General features: G+C 42.5%; 1 protein-coding gene across 2 annotated transcripts in view; it reads left to right on the top strand.

Moving 5' to 3' along the window:
- The window catches only part of paplna (papilin a, proteoglycan-like sulfated glycoprotein), a 97,938-nt gene that overhangs the window by 36,746 nt on the left and 37,714 nt on the right, over positions 1–23,478 (top strand). For both annotated transcript variants that reach the window (XM_077238570.1, XM_077238571.1), the window contains 6 exons: positions 6,764–6,968; positions 9,490–9,666; positions 15,128–15,278; positions 15,870–15,953; positions 20,214–20,379; positions 20,604–20,691. In XM_077238570.1, coding sequence (XP_077094685.1) covers positions 6,764–6,968; positions 9,490–9,666; positions 15,128–15,278; positions 15,870–15,953; positions 20,214–20,379; positions 20,604–20,691 — 871 coding nt within the window. The remainder of the gene's footprint in view (positions 1–6,763; positions 6,969–9,489; positions 9,667–15,127; positions 15,279–15,869; positions 15,954–20,213; positions 20,380–20,603; positions 20,692–23,478) is intronic.

Below are 23,478 nucleotides of genomic sequence, written 5' to 3'. Positions count from 1 at the left end.
TTAATTTCAATGTAAGTATATAGTACTTAAAGCCACTTAATATAAAGTGGGACCCATAGGGATTTTATTACATTGATATTCCAACAATAGTGCCATTAATGTTACTGCTCCCATAAAATGATTACTTGTGTAGAATTTTAAACCTACACTTAATTTCTAACAAAAAATGTTTTAGCAAAATGTGTATTTTAATCAGAATTATTGTGCTCTTATTCTACTGCGCTCTGTTTGGCGTGTATGCACCCATCGGTGCTCATTAACTAAAATATATGACGTTTAACAAGATGCTTGAAATACCGGCGGGACTTCCTAACATTTACAGATAGGGGTATTACAATAAAATGTAAGTTATGCACTGAGAAAAACACGTCAGAGGCATTAAACAGCACACACGTCAAAGCACTACAGGGCAAGACGCAATAACACTTATGTTTGAAGCACTTTTAAATATAAAGCATGTTTCAGACAACTTGAATCATGTACCTTTCCCACAGCAGCTCACTCTGTGTCCTCTGTTTTTTTCCATATGCGTTTTGTCCATAGAATTGGTTTATTCACTACTGTAAAGCAACATAACTGGCTTATGGTTTCCCAGGCACAGCACAAAGACGCAACTAATCGATAATCAAATTCATTGTTGATTATTTTCATTATCGATACTAATCTATTTAATAATCGATTGGTTGTTTCAGCGCTAATTAACATCCACCTGTATCTCATTTTGTTGCCAATTATCTTATCACCCTTGTGTAGGCCTATTTAAGCCCTCTTGAGTTAGTCTTCTGTAGTCGGTTATTGTCTATCCAATGTGCTTTCTGTTTCGTTGTTTTTTTACCTTTTGGATACCCTCTTCTTGGATTATCTTCTTCATTTGGATTAGATAAACCTGCTGCTGCGTCTAGATTCTGCCTCATCTGTTCTTTACCTGCCACAACGTGACAGAATAACTGACCACAAACATGGATCTAGCAGCAGCATTCATAAGAACTGGTCAAGAAGGCCATCCGCTTATTGGAATGTTCAAACCATTTCTGTTAGCAAATCTTATTAAAATCTATTTATCGGATTGGTGCGAACGATGGACGGATGCTGGTCCCATCAGGATTAGATGACACGCTAGTCCCTGACATATCCCAAGCCCTCCCTCCTCCACTGAACCCACCCAACCTCAATTCTCCTTCACCGCCACTGGTCCCCCCCACCATCAAGTCTCCTTTGTCACTTCTGGTCCCGCCCATCTTCAAGTCTCCATCCATCGACCACTGGTCCCTTCCAACCTCAAACTCTCTGCTTCTCTGAGAACGCCATTCAGTTCCTCAGCTCTACCTCTGCTGGCTCCCTTCAGCCCTTCGGCTCCTCCTTCACTGGCCCCGCCCAGCTGCTCAGATCCACATTGGGCTTCCATGTCTCCATCTCTGCCCTGTCGATCCCCTGGACTCCACCTCGGCCCTCCGTCCCATCGGCTGCACCTTGGCTCTATACTCCCTTTGCTCCACTGTGGTCCATCATCCCTTTGGACTCCATCTTGGTCTATCGTCGCTCTGGCTTTGCCTTGAATCTCCTGCCCTCCGGTTCTGCTATTGTCGTCACTCCTTACAGGCCTACGTGTCACCCTGGGTCTTTGTCTTCTCTTCACCCCCTGGGTCTCCACCCCTTCCAGCTCCAACTCAGTCAGTTAGGCTCCTGGCTCCACCTTGGCTCCTCCCTCCATTGGTTCATGGGTCTTCGTCCTAATAGCTCTGATCTGGGTCACTCCCGATTCCTCCCTTCATCATCTACTCCCTGGCTTCTCCCTCCATTGTCTCCTCGGGTCATTCCCTGGTTCCTCCCTTTATCGTGTACTCCCTGGGTGCTTCTCATTTCTTATTTGTGCATCCTTATTTCCTTTACTGGCTTCCTTTCCTCCAGCCCCTGTAGGATGTGAGGGAAGGCTGCAAGGAAAGAAAATGAGGACGGTGGAATCAAGGGAAATCTTTTTTGTATATTGAAATTAACTTGATCACTCTAGCTTCACTTCAAAGCGTCATCAGCTGTTTAAAGGATAATAATAATGGTAATTTGTTAAATTTATATTGCGCTTTTCTAGGTACTCAAAGTGCTTTACATATGGAAGGAGGAATCTCCTCAAACACCACCAATGTGCAGCACCACCTGGATGATGACAATTCCGCTGGAATTGTCGGATTGGAACCGTTCGTAGCCTTTCGCAAGAGTTAAATTTTTTGAACGCATCTGGATAACCAACTGACACGATTTTCTTCGTACCGCACTCGTTCGGACCCGTTTTGGACCCATTCGCATGCCGAATATCCATAGGAAATGAATGACTTCCGGTCGTTTCGGAGCCGTATCAGGGCTGATTTCAACTGCCAGTGTGAAGGCGGTTTTAGCCTGAGTTTCAGTTATGTGTTTATAGACATAGTTTGTGTGTTCCTGTTTTCCTTTGTCGTAGTTCCTGTTTCCTGTTGTTCAAAGTCACTAGTTTGCTTACATAGGCCGCGTTTACACTGCAGGTCTTGATGCCCAATTTTGATTTGTTGCCTATATCTGATTTTTTTGCCGTTTACACGTTTTTTCAATTGTGACCCATTTCCGATTCATGTGTTTACACCTGACATATTATCTTAAACATTGCGCATGCTAAAGGGGTTTCTTGCTCAGATGGACGAGCACGAAATATGCTTGATGCAAGCTTTTGCGATATATGCGAAGTTCGCTAAACATCACCATGATTTTGAGGCGGAGGAGGACGAAAAGGGACATCATTGCAGCCTGCGCATGTGCTTAAGTTATTGTGTGCGAGAGAGATCTCTCGTTTCGCAGATGCGCGTCGGGGTTGCTCTCGCCATTAAACCGCGGTGACGTAGCCTAATGCCTCAGAAAATCCGATCTGCCTGTTTACATGACAGTCGCATTGGCACAAAGTTATACTATTATTATTTCCACATATGAACGAGGCATGAAACCAATCTCGAAATATCCGAATGCATGTGTTTTTTTTCCTGTTTACATAGAACACATCCGATCTGTGTCACATATGAGCAAAAAAACGGAATTGGGTTACATTTTACTGACAGTGTAAATGAGGCCATAGTTACTAATTAACATCCACCTTTGTCTCGTTGAGTTACCGATTATCTTATCACCCTTTTGTATTTAAGCCCTCTTGAGTTAGTCTTTAGTTGTCGGTCATTGTCTATGTCAATGTCCTTTCTGTTTCGTTGTTATTGGATTTTACTCTTTTCTTCTTGGAATATCTTCTTTGTTTGGATTAAATAAATCTGATGCTGTGCCTGCTCTTTGCCTGCTACAATATGACAATAGGAATAAATTACATTTAAAAATATATTAAAATAGAAAACAAATATTTTAAATTGTCATAATATTTCACAATATTATTGTTTTTACTGTATTTTAATGAAGTAATTGCATTGGTGAGCTCAAGAGACTTCTTTCAAAACATTAAAAAATCTACCCCAAATTTTGAATGGTAGTGTATATTAAAAATATTTATAAATGTACATATGTTAAATGCACTATTTATATGTATTATACAATTTATTTACATAACTGTCCTTTACAGTATAGTAGCCTTACATATCTTTTGAAATGATATTATCAGCTTATTTAATGAGAGCCCATGTTCTCAGCAGTTGATCTGCATATGACACTCTTCAAACAATTTCAGAATGATTGCGGAGTGGGGGGACAATATCAGATGTATTCATAATTCACAAAGAAACTGTGATATTTTGTACATGGTCAAGCCATTGCCGTCCACAGATTTATACTGAAAAGTAAAATGACCAGTTAATGTTGAAAAGTTAGCATTTTCAGGAAAGAAATATGTGCTAAATGGAAAACGTTCATGTATTCATGCTTTACTGATTCTGGTTTATCCTGTATTTTGTTGTAATATGAAAGTAACGTATTAAATTTGATTAGGATTTTGTGTGCATCAAACAATAGAAAAATGTGTCACATAAATGCAAATGTATTGGATGAATGTCGATGTATTCTCCATTGTGTTGCGAGATAAAAGCTGGCACATAAAAATGATTAACAATGAATAACACAGTCCCCCTAGTAGATCAGCTCAGACGTTATTTTTTTATGCAACCCTAGTAAATCATGGCCTGCATGTATTATATACTGTAGATGTTTTGTTAATGAGTCCCCTATCTGGCGGTCTTCTGTGTTCTTTTGATTTAGTTTGCCTTGTTTATCTGAATATTTGCGTGTGAAGCAGAATGCAGCATTTGGTCTTTAAAAACAAAAAGATCCTTTGACTTGTCGTGGTGGTGTCCTCTGGGATTTTCCTGTGATGTTTATGTACAGAAACCTGAAACTGTTGTGGTCCCTATGCAGATCGACCTGCCAGAGAACATGTGCTTTTGCTTTTTTTTGTGGAAATTCTTTTGTCCCCCTGTGATTCATATCTTTATATTTGTTCTCTCATCTTCTGGTTTCTGGGAGCACTTGCTTTGTCCTTCTAATTTCCCAGAATACACACATCTTTATAAGTTTGTTTAATGTATGTGTAGTGGTGTGAAGGCCTATTTGTAAACTATTAAAACAGCTTTTGTCCTTTCACTTAAATATTCTAGGTTAAATGTAATTTTTGTGGCATGCCATCGATTACCACAGTAAATAATTTTGACTTGTCTTGTTGTAAAAAAACTAAAATATGTGTAACAATTTACAATAAGGTTCCATGTTAATTTCAACAATTACTTAATTGTGCATTATTAAAAAGTTGTATCTGTTAATATTTAATGGACCTGAGCTGATATGAACAAAGAAGAGTTGTATTTTTAATAACCAATTTCAAAAAAGTTTATAATACTAGACAAAAAATACTTTTTAGTAATAAAAAACAAATGTATTGTCCATCGTAGCTTACAATATTATTAAGTAATATTAACTAATGAGAACTTATTAGTTTAAGTATTACTAAAATATGTACTGAAAAAAAACAAGAAAAAAAACTAAATATGATAACATTAAATTAAGTGGTTTTGTCACAAACTTCCATTGAAGGCAAGTTGAAATGAACACGTGCAGTTTATTGAAAATAATCCAAAGTGAACAAATCAATGGCTTGACTTCATAAGACTTACCAATATTAGGATGACATGAAACAAAGCTAGTCAAAAGACAATGGTAACATGAGGCCTATATATACACAGATACTAATGACTTAACAAGACACTGACAATGAACCAATGAGAACGTGAAACAAGAAACAAGAGAACCAATCAGAAAATGACACATGAGACTAGGGAGACACATGACATGATCACATGAGGGGCAAGGAATCACATGACAAACAGGAGCCATGACTGAGAATTATATCAAATAAAATACATGAAAACATAAACAAAACCTCAAAACAGGCCAGACATGTCAAAAATATTATTTAGTATTGCTGAATGCACCTAAATACATAAATTTATACCAACAAAATAAATTTGTATGCGTTAAATCGAGAACAAACAGGTCGTTTAGGTAACAATTGGCTTATCAAATTTTCCAGAGTGCATACATCTGTGCACTTAAAACAGAATCCAACAGCCTTGCGAATAAATGTTTAAAATATGGTATTATTAGAGAGTATATTGCTATTAATATGTAATATATATATATATATGTATGTATGTGTATATATATATATATATATGTATGTATGTCAGGTGTGGGGGTGGTGAAAGGAGCGAGGACTCAGGTGCAGAGTTGATGGGCTTTTTTAATAATAAAAATAAAACAAAATACAAACATAAACTAAGGAGGAAAACAAGACTGACTTGACTTGACAGCAGAGAAACACAGTGTACATACGACAACGAACCAGCACAGGACTCAAAACCTAAGGAGAATAAATAGGGAAGCAAAAAAAAAGAGGGTAACGAGGGTGGACAGGTGGGGCAAATGAACCAATAATCAGGGAACAAGATGGGCAGAGTTAGACAATCGACAGGAGAGCACATGGCACAAGGAAACATACATGACAATCCATGTGCTCACACCAAACATGACTTGAACACAAGCACATGGCCAGTAAAACAAATCACAAGCCATGTGCTCCCACAAAACAAGACATTAACACGCAGCTAGTGATAAACACAAGCTGCATGTAACACAACACAAGACAGAACATGACATAAAAGCACATGAAACAAGGCACACAGACAAGACAAAACAGGAGTGTTAGGGCTCTGTCACAGAACCAAGAAATAGACTAGACAGAAGTGACAGAACCCTGACAATATTTATACTATCACACAGTTTCTTAACACTTGAATATTACATGTATTAGCATTAAAATCTAATTTGATTGAATCAATAACAAACCGTATTACTCAGTTACCTTCGCTCAGTGTCTGTGTTTACCAGAATGGCACATGTGAGGAATGTTAAAGTGCTGTTTACATGGAGCAAACTATCCTGCAATTACTTCTGTAATACATAATCAAAAGTTCATCTGCTAGAAAAGCATTCCCTGCTCAAAAGGAAGGATTATGCTTTGGCTCACTTGCCTCTGAAAGTGCATTACTGTAAATTGCATTTAACAACTGAGAGACGAGTCAAAATATTTCTGTGCCAATAGATCTTAAATTGTATTCAACCTAGAATATTCAAATAGTCCATGAATGTTTATGACCAAAGCTGAAGTGTGCAGCTTCTTTGGGTTAAACCGGCATAGTAAATGCTAACTCGCTCTGATTGTCCTTGCTGTTTGGTGATGTGTGTGTCCGTGTGCCAGCTGGACGGTTGGCGAGTGGAGCGCGTGTCCGGTGACGTGTGGCGGGGGTCTTCAGGTGAGGAGAGTGGAGTGTATGTCTCACGACTCTGCAGGATCACGAGTGGTTGAGGATTCTCAGTGTGCTGCTTACACTCCCAGACCCCTCAGCCAAAACAACTGTAACATGCAGAAATGCGCTCAATACAGTATTTCCGGCTGGAGTCAGGTATGTAAAACTACATGTAATGCTGTCTGACTGAATCTCACAAAACCTGCCTTAGTCTTAGTTCACACCAAAAAAATAAAAAATATTACTAAAAATTGGAGGTAAAAAGTCGCAATTACCTTTTTTGTTTTTTATTCTGTGGTGGAAACAAGCTTCCATAATTACCAGCATGTACTCTGTATATAATTAGGGTTAGGATTAGGGTTTGGTTGAGGGTTAGTTTCATGTAATTATTCATTACATTATAATTTATTAATTCTAAGTTACTGTTACACTTACTGCGTTACTGACAAGTTATTTACTTATAAATATGAAATGCTTGAATCAATATGATTATTTTGCTTGAAAGTGTATGTTATCGTTACGTTCTGCAATATGCATTACTAATCAGGGTTTCACTACTACAATAGCATTCGGTGTGTGGCTCAACTTGCATATTAAAACTAATGTCACTGTCTGTATTCCGTATGCTGTATGTACACTGTATTCTGTTTGCACCTTTATTTGGGCATATTTAGGAAACCATTTTAATCAGCGCAGTTTTAGTAACTGCATCATTAGTTTTCCTAACTGTGTCACTCAATGTAAATTGATAAAAAAGATGATTTAGCCCTATATAAAGATGTGTATAATTTTATTCATTGATGTTATACAATGTAACCTGTATTTTCTAGGCTACATTTCTTTGTAGGAAACCACACACACACACACACTCACACACACACACACACACACACACACACACACACACACACACACACACACACACACACACACACACACACACACACACACACACACACACACACACACACACACACACACACACACACACACACACACACACACACACAGCACTTTTCTCAAACAGCATCCCAAGCTTTTACTTATATCAAATGGATTAAAGTTTAGTTTTTTTTGGAAATCTGGAGTATCGCAGCTCTTTTTAATGGAAGAGCATGGCTAGAAGGCACAGCCTATCCTACATGATGAATTAAAATCCCAAACAAATTACGTAATATAATTTTATTTTAAACTAATCAATAAAGTGGGTTGAATCCAAGCAGCTTTAAAATATTTTAGAATAGTTATGGAAAAATCTGGCATCCTGTTTAATGTTGTTAGACCATTTAAACACAGTATATAAACATGTGCATATATACACTATATTGCCAAAGGTTTTGGGATGTCTGCCTTTACTTGAACTTGAATAACATCCCATGTAACATATGTAACAAGGGACACTGAAAAATAAAGTGTTGCCAGAATTTCCAATAAGTTGAAAGTAAAACATTAAATAACTACATTAGTTAACGTGAACACTAACAATGAAAAAATATCTACAACATTTATTATCCAATCCAATCCAATCCAACTTTATTTGCTAAGCACTTTAAAACAACCAAAGTTGACCAAAGTGCTGTACAGAAAAATAATCACATGTGGCACAAAATTACATATAAATACAACAATGAACAATGAATCAACAAACATACACATAAACATGATAACAAATAATAATATCCACGCAATAAAGGCAATCAAAATAAGAAATAAAAACAAAATAACATTGACATCTTTCTAGGTGTCAAAGGCCACAGAGAAAAGATGGGTTTTAAGTCAGGTTTTAAAAACAGATAAAGAAGAGGCCTGCTTAACGTGCTGAGGCAGATCATTCCATAAACTAGGAGCAGACACAGCAAAGGCACGGTCCCCTCTGAGCTTCCGCTTAGTTTTAGCAGTTTTAGCACACTCAGAAGCAGCTGATCATCTGACCTGAGAGAGCGGACGGATTTATAAGAGTGTAGAGGTATATAAGAGGTATGGCGGGGGAAGACCATTCAGGGATTTAAAAACAAATAACATAATTTTAAAATGGATCCTAAATTGAATAGGCCGCCAGTGTAGTGAAGCTAAAATTGGGGAAATGTGGTACCTCTAAAAACCATCACTTCCGTATTTTTATCATTAATATTTAAAAAGTTCAGAGCCATCCAGGCCTTTGTCGTCAAGACACTTAAGTAGCAGTCTAACAGAATATTAATTTGTCTTTTTAAGAGGCACATAAATCTGACTGTCGTCTGCATAACAGTGGAAAGAAATGCCGTGCTTCCTAAGTATGGAACCAAGTGGGAGCAAATAGATTATTAATCTCAGTTAATGTTAATTTCAGCATTTACTAATACAATATTAAAATCAAAAGTTGTATCTGTTAATATTATTTAATGGACCTTAGCTGACATGAACAATGAACAGTTGCATTTTTATTGACTATCATTAACAAAGATTACTAAATACAGTAACAAATGTAGTACTTTTTGTAATATTAGGTAATGTATTAACTAATGGGACGTTATTGTAAAGGTATACCATAACAATTGAAAGAAAATGTGCTTAGTTGTCATTAAAATGAATGTCACAATGTGAAAACATCTTAATGGGTCTGAAGTTGGTTTAATTTTCAAAAAACTTTGCTAGTATGCCATTGCTTCAAATTCAAACATGTTGATGTTTTTTGTAGTGTTCTGTGACATGCGGCTCTGGGAAACAGATGCGAGATGTGGTGTGTGTGGGTTCAGACGGAGCTTCTCTGGAAGACTATGCATGCGGGACTCAAGCAAAGCCACCCAAGACACAGGACTGTGAGATGCCCGTCTGCAGGAGCCCCATTGGCTGGCATATAGGAGACTGGGGCCTGGTGAGAAATAATCCACTCCAAAAACCACTCGAACAGTGTTATTTATGTTGTTGACTTCTGTACTTGCATTATGCCAGATGTTTTCAATAATGTTTACTTCCAGAGAAATATGCAATTTTAACCAGTACACGGGCCATGTCATTGCGTCGCCTATCAATGACATTATACCCGCGTTACCCTTGATTTATATCGTTTATATCTTGCAGAAACCATGGGGGGAAAAAAGACACTTTAATATATTATATGTTGTATTAGACAAGGGAACAACTGTTTGGATACATTCATCGACAGAAAACGAATTGTTATACAGCTCAACACAGGTTTTGTCTTATTGTTTGAATCGCTTGCTTTCTTGATTTTCCGAAAGTACCATGTGTTTACCATACCTCAGAGAAAAACACTATTTTGTCAAGTGGCTAACATAACATAATCAGACACAGCTTTATTTTTAGTAACAGTAATGCAGCATTATCTCTGTCATACAATATGTTTTCAAATGAATTGCATGCCATTTAGCAACACAAATCATCCAGCATTTATTAATATGATATTGTAATATCGATCTAGCTTTACTACAGTGTGCAACAAGTGTCTCATAGCAGCCGCCGAGCGAACGCACAGAGCAACGTTATAACGTCTCGGTTACACATGGTGACCCTTGTTCCCTGAAGGAGGGAACGGAGACATATGTCGTGACCGACCAATAGGAATCTCGCTAGAGATGCCAATCTACTTGTAGTGAAACTAAACAAGCCAATGCACTTTGGCGTGCAATCATTTGCAACAGCTGTGCAGCCTCGCAGCGTGGGTATTTAACAAGCTGCTGGTGTGATTGCACTCTAGTTTTTTGCTGAGGAGCCAAGCCTGAAAAAGCTGGCTGCCCCGGCGGGCGGCAGCAGATGTGGCGACGGGACATACGTCTCCGTTCCCTCCTTCAGGGAACGAGGGGGTTACCATATGTAACCGAGACGTTCCCTATCAGGATAGGAATCCCAACTAAAGCGCCACAGCTGCTGCACCCCATCCAGCGCCCTGTGCAAGCCTCTACACCTTCTTGCCTGGAAGAAGGCTTACACAGAGTGTACCTGTCACTGTTGTTACGTGATAACCCATACAGTGAGATTATTAGATAACACTAGGAAAGCGTGTCCTTCAGTTAGGAAGGAGGATGCTGCCGGAAGCCACTTTCTTCAAGGAGTTATGTGGGAAATACATATGGACTAGCCCGAAGGCTGTACTACATAGTGTGCTACTACAAAATAGTGGGTGACTTAGCCCAAGGGCAAGACACAGGCTTCCGTTAGGAGCAGCAGTGGAAATATGCACATATGGGATCCCCGTAGGGTCACACATATGGAACCCAGCCCAGATCCGGTTCGCAAGGATTCAGCGGATAAAGGCCTGGCCTGGACGCTTCGCTATGTCCGGGCCAAGGGGTATTGGAGGACTCAACAGGTTTTTACTCTGGAGCAATAAGGATGCACAGTAGGGTGCAGCAAGCCGACAGAGCCGGACCTCTCAGTGCTTCTACCCATTTAGGGTGAGAACACGGAAGGAGACCGGCTCTACACGTAGGCTATAATATCTAGCGAATGTGTCGCCCAGCCCACAGCTCTACAGATGTCTGCTAGCGAGGAGCCAGGAGCATGCAACGCCTCTCGTGGAGTGTGCATGCAACCTGAGTGGGCAGGGCTAGCCTTGTGCTTGGTAAGCCAAGGTGATGGCATCCACTATCCAGTGGGCCATCCTCTGCTTGGAGACAGCCTTTCCCTTCTTCTGGCCTCCGTAACAGACAAGAGCTGGTCTGGGGTCCTGACGCTTTGAGTTCTGTCAACGTACATACGCAGAGCGCGAATGGGACAGAGCAAAGCCAGGGCTTGGTCTGCCTCCTCCAGGGGCAGTGCTTGCAGGTTCACTACCTGGTCCCTGAAGGGAGTGGTAGGAACCTTGGGCACATAGCCAGGCTGGGGTCTTAGTAATACGTGGTTGTCACCCGGCCCTCTAGGCACGGTTCGTCGACCAAAAATGCCTGCAGGTCCCCTACCCTCTTGACAGAGGCCAGTGCAGCAAAGTCTTCATGGAAAGAAGCTTTAAGTCTACTGATTGCAAAAGCTCAAAGGGAGCATCCTGAAGTGCTCGAAGCACCAGGGAAAGGTCCCAAGAGGGTATGGAGGGGGGTCGAGGAGGATTTAATCGTCTTGCCCCCCTAAGAAACCTGACGACCAGGTCGTGCTTTCCTACTGTTTTGCCATCTATGTTGTCATGATATGCTGAAATAGCTGCAGCGTGTACTTTGATGGTGGAGGGAGACGGCCTTTGCTCCAACCCTTGCTACAAGAAGGAAAGCAAAAAACCCTATCGGACATCTTCGGGGATCCTCTCGGCAAGAACACCACCACTCGACGAACAGGTTCCACTTCAGGGCGTAAACACGTCTCGTGGACGGCGCCCGTGCTGAAGTGATGCTGTTAAGTACCTCTGGGGGTAAGTCGGGGGGGACTGTCGTGAGGAGCATGAGTTTTGGGAACAAAGTCCGGGTGGGCTTTGCACAATGTGTGCGCAAGTAGGCTCACTGGGGGAAACGCATATTTGCGAAGGCCCCGGGGCCAGCTGTGTCCTAGTGCGTCCGTGCTGATTGTTCCCTCGGTCAGGGAGTAAAACAGCTGACAGTGGGAGGTCTCTGAGGAGGCAAACAGGTCTACCTGAGACTCCCCAAACTCTCTCCAGATCAGCTGAACCGCCTGGGGATGGACTCACCATTCTCCCGGGAGCACAGCTCATGATAACTCTTTGGCCACACAGTTGAGCACACCGGGGACATACATGGCTCAAAGCGACCTCAGATGCTTCTGATTCCAGAGGAGGAGATGGTGGGCGAGTTGCGACATGCGACGGGAGCGTAGACCACCTTGTCGGTTGATGTACGCAACGGTTGCAGTGTTGTCCTTACGGACCAGCACGTCCCTGCCCTGTAGCGGCCTTTTCAAGCGGCTCAGAGCGAGATGTACTGCTAGCAACTCGAGACAATTGATGTACAGTTGGGGGTCCGTCCACACCCCTGACACTGCATGCCCGTTGTACGTGGCACCCCAGCCAATGGCAGAGGCATCTGTGAATACCATAGCATGCCTGGATACCTGTTCCAAAGGGACTCCTTCAGTCTGCTTCTGTACAGCCGAGAACTGCTGGGTGAAGTTCTCGACTGCGTCACCGAAGAGGCCAGTCTGGGACACGGTGGAGTTGAGGAACCGGAGCTTGTCGGTCTCTCTCATGTGGGCCAGACACAGCCAGAGATGCCGCTCCTGCACCACCAATGTGAACATCGCACAACCCACTGGCCGCGCAGTGACCTTCGTCGCGCGAAGCGTGAAGTCCGTTGCGGTACGAAGTTCCTGGAGAACTTGTGGATCATGACCACCCTTGTGCAGGTCCTTCAGTGCCTTGGCCTGATAGACCTGAAGCAATGCCATAGCGTGCATGGCAGAGGCAGCTTCCCTACAGGCCTTGTAACCCTTGCGGGATAGGTCCGACGAGTACCTACAGGCCCGGGAAGGAAGACACGGTTCTCTACGAAAAGTGGAGTTAGGTCACAGTTGCATTGTAATGCCCCGCTCTACTGGCGGGATACGCGTGTATCCCTTAGCTGCCCTGCCATCAAGGTTGGTGTGGGAGAAGGAGCCACCGAGACGGTTTCTGGCAGTAAAAGGTGCCGTCCACGTCCCTGTGAGCTCTTCATGCACCTCCAGGAAGAAAGGCACTGGGGTGGGTTGCTGAGATCCAGCGCGCGCCACCCTGAGATACCAATCATCCAACCTCGAGGGCTCGGGACACGGTGGAGGGATCCACATGAGCCCGATCCTGTCGGCGGCCTAGGAAAGCATGGCCATCATCTCCGGGTCCGACTCGGGTACCACTGGCACACCCGAAGGAGGCAGCGGCGCCGAGTCGTCGTCCGCGGAGAGGTCTGACCCATCCTCCGATGCAGCGATCGACATCTGATCGTCGCAGGGAGCACCAAAGAAAAAAACGGGTGGTACACACCTCGAGGATGGTCCAGCACGTTCCTTTGGAGGCTCAACTGGCTGAGGGGGTGAGAGGGGTGAGAGGGGTGAGGGTTCCTAGGGGGTTGGTGCCCCGAAAGAAGCGCCCTCACCGTAACCCTCAGGTCTCCCTCGTCACTGCCTGAAGCAACACTCTGAGGAGGATTGGATCGAGCCAGAGGCACAGGTACTCCGCCCCTTTGCAGGAACGAGAGTCTCGACCCCAGCTCCGAGATGGTCATCTTCCCACAATGGGTACATGACTCATCCACGAACGCTGCCTCAGCGTGTTCGAGGCCCAGGCACACGAGGCAGCGATTGTGACCATCCCGTGACCCCAGGTAACGACCACATCCAGAAACACACAAATAGAACGTCATCTTGAAAAAGACGCAACCTACCTGTGTAAGCTCTTTTAGGGACTGCTCTCCTTGGTGCTGAAGCAGGCACGGGAACGGTCACCGCAAACACAGACAGGAATGTGCACCTATCTGTGCGCTGTTCTCTCTCGCTGGTCTTACCAGCCATGAAAACGACTGTTGAGCGATCTCACCACGGACATTACCAGCTATGAAAACAGCTTTTTTGTTTTGCTCAGTTTTTTAAACAAAAAAGAGAGAAGAGAAGATCGCCCGCTCTGCTGTGCTGTCACGCCCGCACCAAAATGGAGAGGACCAGAAGAGGCTTGCAGATTCACTCTGTGTAGTCAGCATATGAAGTGCTTGGCTCCGAACCATAAAGCTAGAGTGCAATCACACCAACTGCTCGTTAAATACCCGCACTGCGAGGCTGTACAGCTGATGCAAATGATTGCACGCCTATGTCCATTGGCTTGTTTAGTTTCACTCGAAGTAGATTGGCCTCTCTAGCGAGATTCCTATTAATCGTTCACGACATACGTCATAGAGACCGACTGATAGGGAACCTCATTTTCAACACACAAATGTAAATGATAAAACAGCGCTGTGTTCCCCACATACGCTTGACCGGAAGAATCTGAAGAGGCGTCTGCGACATAATAAAAGCTCTCGAGCCGTGTGTCGCGCTCGTCTCTCATTAGCAATCGCTCCTGCGGCCTCGTTCCACTTGTTCCTCAGCACTCGGCCCTGCTCTGCTTCATACCAAAGTAACGTTAATAATTTCATCCATGAATATTATTTCTGCCTGAGTCCCATGAGATTCTTTTCCACCAGCTGTGAGGTGAAGACAACAACTCTTATTATTCTGTGCTCAATCTCGGCGTCATCAAACAATGGCTTTGTTTTGAATAGGTGACCTTTAGCGGGGAAAAACGACATATTATGTTTTTAAATACAGACAGATCTTTGGAAATGCATGCACCCTCCCTTTTAATTATATATGACATAACCTTACCTGCTCTCTCTCTCTCTCTCTCTCTCTCTCTCTCTCTCTCTCTTAAGTGCTCTAAGAGCTGTGGCTCAGGGCTGCGGGAACGGCAGGTGATCTGTTCAGACAGACAGAGAAACCTGTACAGGGTAGAGGAGTGCCAGGCCAAACCCAAACCTCCCACCGTTGAAAGCTGCAACACTCAGCCTTGTTACAGGCCTCAGGGTACACAACACCTCTCCCTATCCCATATGCGCCTCTGCACATTCATTTTAGGCATTTTATATGCTCCCGAGATTTATACTCATGGTAACAGACACATATTTATGTATTTAGCTATCTAAATGGGAACATTGCATAGACTTCTATTGTTTTATGTATACAGGTAGTTATAAATACTATAACCTAACCCTAACAGAAAATTTTCTGCATGTTTACAATTTAAGAAAATAAAAGTTAAAACAAACAAACAAACCTGATTTTTACAAATGAGGACATTCCCAAAAGGATGTTTTTGAAGATTTTGTCAGGTTTAACTCACTTCTGGGTACAGAAGTAGGTAAATTGCTGCATAACCATCTAACACATGATGCATGATGATGACAATGTTTACTGACTTATTTAGAGTTTTATGTTTGTCACAGAATTATTTCTGAAAGATCATGTGACACTGGAGTTAATGGTGCTGAAAGTACCTTTCTCTCTCTCTCTCTCTCTCTCTCTCTCTCTCTCTCTCTCTCTCTCTCTCTCTCTCTGTCTCTCTCTCTCTCTCTCTCTCACTCACTCACTCACTCACTCATATATTGGTATGAACAGAGGTGCCCAGCATGCAGGACCCTACAGGTCATGATAACACCATTCAGGGCTTCCTGCCTTATGTCCTTGAGGATCCCTCACAAGGTTTGTTTTTGAAATAGTTGGCATCTTTCCATCCATACACGACATGCTTTTTTTCATTGTAAGGCTTATCTTGATCTGGGGCCGTGTAAAACTTCTCAAAAATGCTCTTGAGAATAGGCTTAAGCTTTGACCTAAGTGTCAAAAAATTCTTAGTTAAAAGTATGACTTGTTTAAGAGTAGGAGCTATTAATAAAGAAGCTAAAAACAACTTTCACCAAAGTCTAAGACTGACTCTTAGGTCTTAGACTCCAGGGAACAACTCCATCGAAGTTTGCAATCCTCATAAAAGAGGCTTGTCTTTGCTGCACGGTTTGAAGATCAGTTGCAAAGTCAATGAACTGCCATACAGTAGTGGTCAAAAGTGTTGACCAGCCTTGGAAAATTGATGTTCACTCTTTATAAAATATTTTATAAAAATGTGTTAAAGATTTTGTAAGCAGATTGTGCAGACATAATATTTTGCTAGGATGTCATGCAAAGAAATGAACACTTGCAAAAAAAACAATTAAATGTTAATAACTAATTATGTTGTAGTCAATGTATGCTTTTTTTGCATAGTAGCAATGTCTTTTTTGCCAAATAATTTTAATAGATACATGCCTTAATCAAGTTTAGTGTTTTATTATTCCCTCATATTTAACCTATTTTAAAAAATATTAAATATTTTCCTCATATTTTAAGGGTTTAAGCAAGGGGTGTCAAATCCTGGTCCTGGAGGGCCACTGTCCTGCGGAGTTTAGCTCCAAGCCTAATTAAACACCTAAACCAGCTAATCAAGGTCTTACTAGGCATACTAGAAATTTCCAGGCAGGTGTGTTGAAGCTGGGGAAGGTGGAGCTAAACTCTGCAGGACAGTGGTCCTCCAGGACTGATTTCTGACACCTTTGGTTTAAGCAAACGTTATTATTAAAAAGAAATATCCCTTCTTACTGTGCCTAAGTCATCACCATTGCACTGCTGCATTTTTCCAGTCACCAAAAATGTCATTGTTACTCTCATTTCTGCAGTAAAAGCATTGATTTGTTGGGCATTGATTTTTGGGAGAAGTTATTACACGACGGATGTTGGTGCCAGCTCAAGCATGACTTGGGATGCGGTTGGTTCTGGCTTGAAGTCCGTGGGGGTGTGGCTGATAACTGGCTGGACTCTATGATGTCAACTGGATGATTTGAGGCAGGGATTGCTGAAATGGGCACATTTGGTCTGGCGTGGGCTTCCTCCTCCACAGTTAGGGGTGAGCCAGTCACCCACAGCACATACTTGATGTAGTGGAGTTACAAACATCTGCTGTTCTCCATTAGCATTATCTGAAGGAGTTTGTTGTCAAGCCCACTCCAGAATTTTCAATGTGCTCTCATTCCAACTCACTTGGTGACACAGGTCTAAAAAGTCCTCAATAAACAGATGAACAACTGATCAGATTTTCTCCACAGGGCTGCTCTGTGGACATAAGTATCCAGTGCTTTTACTGGACCCAACGAGTTTAGCTTCTCCTGGTCTAATGTCTGGAAAGGAGGAGGACAAAGGGCTTGCAAGTTAATAGATCATGCAACATTGGTTGGAACCTTAGACACCAATGTTTCTTCCACATCATCAAGGTATTAAGGCACTTGAGCGTAACCTTGTTCATGCAGAACAGATTACCCCTGAGGGAAAACTATTTCTAGTGGTCTTGAGCCACTACTGCAAAGATTTCATGTACAGCAGGCCAAATGGCATCACGTTGGATGAAGCTGCCATCAGACATAACAGTCTCTGACAGTGAGTCACTGCCCTAGCTTTATCTTGTCTATTGTTGATTCAATGTAAGCAGGAAACAGATGTGCCTGCATTGTCGTCAAATCCCACACCACTCCAATATAGAGTTTCCACATATACATATAGAGTTCACTGGATTAGCCAGAGCAAGCTGAGTGACGCTATCAAGAACGCTGTTTTCCATTTGCAGAATTATCAGACTTGCGTCCGAACTTTGCGTACTTGGTATTGAGAAACGCCCACTGTCATGTTGCCATGACTACCCTTCCAGGCTCACTATTGACTGATTCAGAGGTTGAGGGCTGCTATTTTTGGACTGACATCATTGTAGTTCTTAGTTTCCAACACTTAAGTGCCACCTCAGTTAACACCTAAGAGTCAGTCTTAGACTTTGATGAAAGTTGCTTTTAGCTTTTTTTTATATAAATAACTCCTACTGTTACACAAGTCCTGCCTTTTACTTTTTAAGTTTTTTGTCACTTAAGTCATAGCTTAAGTCTATTTTCAAGAGCATTTTTGAGAAGTTTTAAACATACAGCTCCTGGGGTTTCCCAAAATTCTGTTAGCCAACTGTGGCCGCAAGTTCCATTGAACTCTGTTGGTAACAACGGAACTTGTGATCATAGTTGGCTTTCAGAAATGCATCCCTGATTGGCAGAGCCAATAGAATAATCTGAAAGATTGAAAACTTTTGTGAGCCTCCTTAAGTTTGTGAGGGAGAATTTTGCTTTATCATTTTTAGGACTGGGAAAAATGAAACATTAATGTCTAGACATAATTATGTTTAAAATAATTAACAGAATTAAAACAACGTCCATTTTTTTGGCAAACAGTTTTTCATAAATGCTGCTAACTTTATAGCTGTTAAACATTAACAGTTTATGCCTATATACAAATGTAAAAATTATGAATATTTAAATATCTAATATATTATTGAATATATTGTCCATTATTGGTCATTATTATACATTTTATCCTGGTCAAAATATCAACTTAATAGAGGCATCAGGATCAGCAATTGGTTTCAAAATCTGTGACACTGCTATTGTTAATAATTCAAAAGTGTCAGTGTTTGGGGTTAAAGGAGGAGTGAAGACTCAATGCGGAGTGGATGGGCTTTTATTTAATCAAAAATAAAACAAAAACAAGCAAAAACTACCGCTCGGTTTCTTGACATCTATCATCGTCTTGTCATAGCAGTGTGCATACAATACAATGCTGACGAGGTGCACAAACTACAAGCGAGATTTGTTCAAGAGGCAGTCCTGACCAATAGTGAAAAAACTCATCCAAGTGATTACAAGATCTTTCCGTTCATACCATCTGACCAGTTATTTGCTGAATTAATTCCACCTTGTCGTTCCATTGAACACCCTATGAGATCACATGATGATAATATCAAACAGGTTTGAAAATATCACAGCATTTTTTGACTGCTTGAGACACGCTCCGATCACTTCTCTGACCCGCTCATGCTTAACGAGCATAAGTGACTGCAACGAGCACCGGTTTGGCCACGATCCGGGGATTTTGGCACAGGACTGAGCACACAGGGAGAGTAAATAGGGAATGAATTGAGGAGGGTAACAAGGTGGGGCAAATAAGTATATTCACGTAACAAGAAGGACGTGATTAAGACAATAGACAGGATTGATCACATGGCAAATAGAAACAAACATGACAAGCCATGTGCCCACACCAAACATGACACGAACACACAGCTCTCACCGACTGCGTGTCTACACAAAACATGACAACATAAAAGAATGTGGCCAATGAAAAACACAAGCATGTTACAGCAGCATGTTACATAGAACAAAACAAGAAAGCACGCAGCCAAATATAAACACGAATCGTTTGCTACACAGAACAAGACAAGAAAGCACACAGCTGATGATAAACACAAACATAAAACACTACAACACAAGAACGCCTGGCCAATGAAAACATAAACCAGGAACTCTACAAAACACAAGACAAGATGATGAGTGGATAAACACACAACATGTGCACTGTCATCAAGAGACAAAACATGGAGCAGGAATGTCCAAACCTTGACACTGAACTGAAACCGAACTAGACAGAAGTGTCGGGATATGAACACCATATTCTGCACATACAACTTATCATGCAGACAAATGTGCATAAGGCCCGAGCGAACTTGGAACCACACTCTCACAATGGCAAAACAGTAGGAGTGTCAGGGCTCTGTCACCATACAAGAACAAACCAGACCAAAGTGACAGAACCAGAACCCTCCCACAAAAGTACATATAATGGTGCAAGACATTAAGTTTTCCCACTACAAAGTATAAACTTTTCTTCTGTCCATTTGACAAATCTCATCAAATTTGTTTAGGATCCTGTAATAAGGTGTTTAAAAGATGACATTCAAGTGACCCATACATTTTATCAGACACTTTGTTTTTATGAAGAAGCTCTTTGTCTACAAGGAAACATTTAATAAGGTCCTTGTTATTTTTTTATTATCTAACACAACAGAAACTCATCAAAACAATCCAGTCCACAATCCTCATGGCACAACTCTCACCCTTCAGTGTAGCCAGACTCACTATGGCTGCTGTCCTGATGGAAGTACCCCAGCCAGTGGACCTCAGCGCCAAGGCTGTCCCCGGGACCAAGGCCTAGCATCCTGCACATGGAGCAGGTACACATGGACTTGAATGGGTTTATTACAGACACTAATTGAGAGACATTTATATGTCTGAAACAAAACAATCTACTGGTTTCTCAATATAATCCCAATCCTATACAATACAATATTTGTGGCACAATGCTTATTGTCCTACATGAAATAATGTGACTTTAGTGTATTAGAACTATGTGTTTTACCAGAAATATAATGCAAATGCATATCAACACTTCTTTCAGGTACGGCTGTTGTCATGATGGTGTGACCATTGCCCAAGGCCCCAACAAGGGGGGCTGTCCAGATTCCTGGCCACACTGGTCTCCAGCAGTGAGTATTCCATTTGCTGATAACAGATTTGGCTGGAATGATCCAGAACAGTGTTCCATGATTTCCATTACACGAGAGTAGATGTTAAAACTTCATGCTGATTTGTACTCGGCTTTCGCCAAGATAATCACCAACTAAGACGTAGCTTTACAGTAACCTATGCTTCTCCATCCATTTACGCTTCTTTCCATCTAGTGACGTGAATCTTCTGTCTGGTGTTAATACAGTGTATTGCGCGTCAGCACACACAACGGCTGCAACCACAGTGCGGTCCCCCATAACAACCCTCTGGATTGAGCGGAGTAGGGAACATCTCTAGGGTCTTCAAGTGGGCACCTTCCATCCTCAGTGTTTCGTCGACTAGCCCACGACACCTCAAGAGGGCTCGACAGTGACTCTGGCGTCCCAGAGTCACCCCCCTCCGTCCCCCACTCAACTCAGCCCAGCTTACTGACCTCTACTTCCCTCTTGCTCTTGAGACCTAACCACAATCTCACAATCTTTCCGCAACCCAACCATACGCGCCAACCCGTTTGACTAAGGCTGTCGAGCCCCACTGGTGCGTTAATATGCAGTTTCAGTGGCAACGGTTCCGTATGGCATACCACCTACCACAAAACACAATATCTGCCCAACCACCCGTCATTCACGCGATATACACAGGAACGTAATGACTGTAAATACTATACAACCTATACAAATAAACCAACAGTTGATTCTGAGACCTAACCACAATCTCACCGCAACCCAACCATACGCGCCAACCTGTTTGACTAAGGCTGTCGAGCCCCACTGGTGCGTTAATATGCAGTTTCAGTGGCAACGGTTCCGTATGGCATACCACCTACCACAAAACACAATATCTGCCCAACCACCCGTCATTCACGCAATATATACAGGAACGTAATGACTGTAAATACTATACAACCTATACAAATAAACCAACAGTTGCTGCTGAGACCTAACCACAATCTCACAATCTCTCCGCAACCCAATCATACGCGCCAACCCGTTTGACTAAGGCTGTCGAGCCCCACTGGTGCGTTAATATGCAGTTTCAGTGGCAACGGTTCCGTATGGCATACCACCTACCGCAAAACACAATATCTGCCCAACCACCCGTCATTCACGCAATATACACAGGAACGTAATGACTGTAAATACTATACAACCTATACAAATAAACCAACAGACCTTTCAAGTTTTCAAGAATTCTACGAAACCGTAGCATGGCGGCCTGTACACAGCCAGCTAGAATCTTTCCGTCTCAACCACAGCCAGTTGCTGCTCCTTTCTGCTGCTTCAGATAAGTTCTTTACTGTACGACGCAACTCTTGGCCACTGAATCCGACGTCTCTGAGGAACCGGGTTGTAGAGTGTGCTACAAAACCACGACAACCCACTTCCACTGGATAAACCTGGACTCTCCATCCTCGCTGTTCTGCTTCAGTGGCCAGATGAGCATACCGCAGTTTCTTCCTCTCATATGCCTCATCTACCGCATCCTCCCATGGCACTGTTAACTCTATCAGTTGAAAAATGCGTGCTGATCCAGACCACAAAACAATATCTGGCCGTAGGTTAGTGGTGGCAATCTCAGGTGGAAAAATAAGCCGTTGATCAAGATCAACCAGCATCTTCCAGTCCCTAGCAGCTTCCAGTTGTCCTGGGCGAGAATTGGTGTTAGCACCTTTTCTTGGTGGTTGCTCGCCTGGGCGGAGGAATATTGTCTTCTGCGTGTAATGTTTTGCTAGAACAGGCGGCAATTTATTGGTCATACTACGCTTGCCTTCCAATGCTAAAGCCAAACATCGCAATACTTGGTCATGGCGCCAAGTAAACCGACCCTGGCTAAGAGCCACCTTACATCCTGTCAAAATGTGCCTTAATGTGGCAGGTGATGAACACAAAGGACAAGATGGATCCTCTCCTACCCAGAGGTTTAGGTTCTGCGGTGATGGGAGAACATCATATGTTGACCTAATAAGGAAACTGATCCTACTCTCTTCCATTGACCAAAGGTCTTGCCAGCCCATTTTGCGTTGTTCCACACTCTCCCATCTCATCCACTCTCCCTGCTTGGCCTGGGAAATGGCCTTTATACATCTCATCCTCTCCTCCTGCTTTCGCACCTCGTTGACTACCAGCTTCCTCCTTTGGGCTGGGCCTGCCTTGTGCCATTTAGGAGGAGCTAAACTGAGCCCAAAACCCCCTCTTCCATGCTGTACCTGTCCCAAGATATCCCCAATTTGAAGGTCAGCCTTTGCCTCTACTACAGATTTCTTTGCTGACCACTTTCTACCAGTTTTTACCACAGGGGCTGTCTCCCTTACACATTTGTCACGTGACTCTGCTAAAGTCATTTCCAGTCTGACCTTGGCACACTTAAACTCCTCGGTTAAAGCAGAGACTGGCAGCTGCAATACTCCTTTACTATAAAGTCCCACTCTGCTGAGGCAGCGTGGAACTCCCAACCATTTCCTGATGTATGAACTTATTAACGCTTCCAGCTTATCCACTGTTGTCAAAGAAACCTCATACACAGTCAGTGGCCACAGCAACCTTGGCAGTAGACCAAACTGAAAGCACCAGAGTTTCAGTTTGCCTGGTAGAGCACAGCTGTTTATGCTCTTCAACCCTTCCACTGCTTGTCGTCTAACTTCTCCCACTCGAACTGTGTCCAATAGCTATGCTCCTGTCCAGTTTTTGCCTGTTCCATTTTGTTTCCATTTAGCAAGTGTACTAAGATGCTCCTTTAGTTTTCAATACAGTAAGCATTATGTGTCC

This window comes from Siphateles boraxobius, unplaced genomic scaffold (assembly GCF_051911475.1).
Source record: "Siphateles boraxobius isolate OS27281-9 unplaced genomic scaffold, OSU_SipBor_1 22, whole genome shotgun sequence".
NCBI lineage: Eukaryota > Metazoa > Chordata > Actinopteri > Cypriniformes > Leuciscidae > Siphateles > Siphateles boraxobius.
The sequence above is the reverse complement of the archived record's forward strand: the minus strand, read 5'-3'. Positions and strand labels throughout refer to the sequence as shown.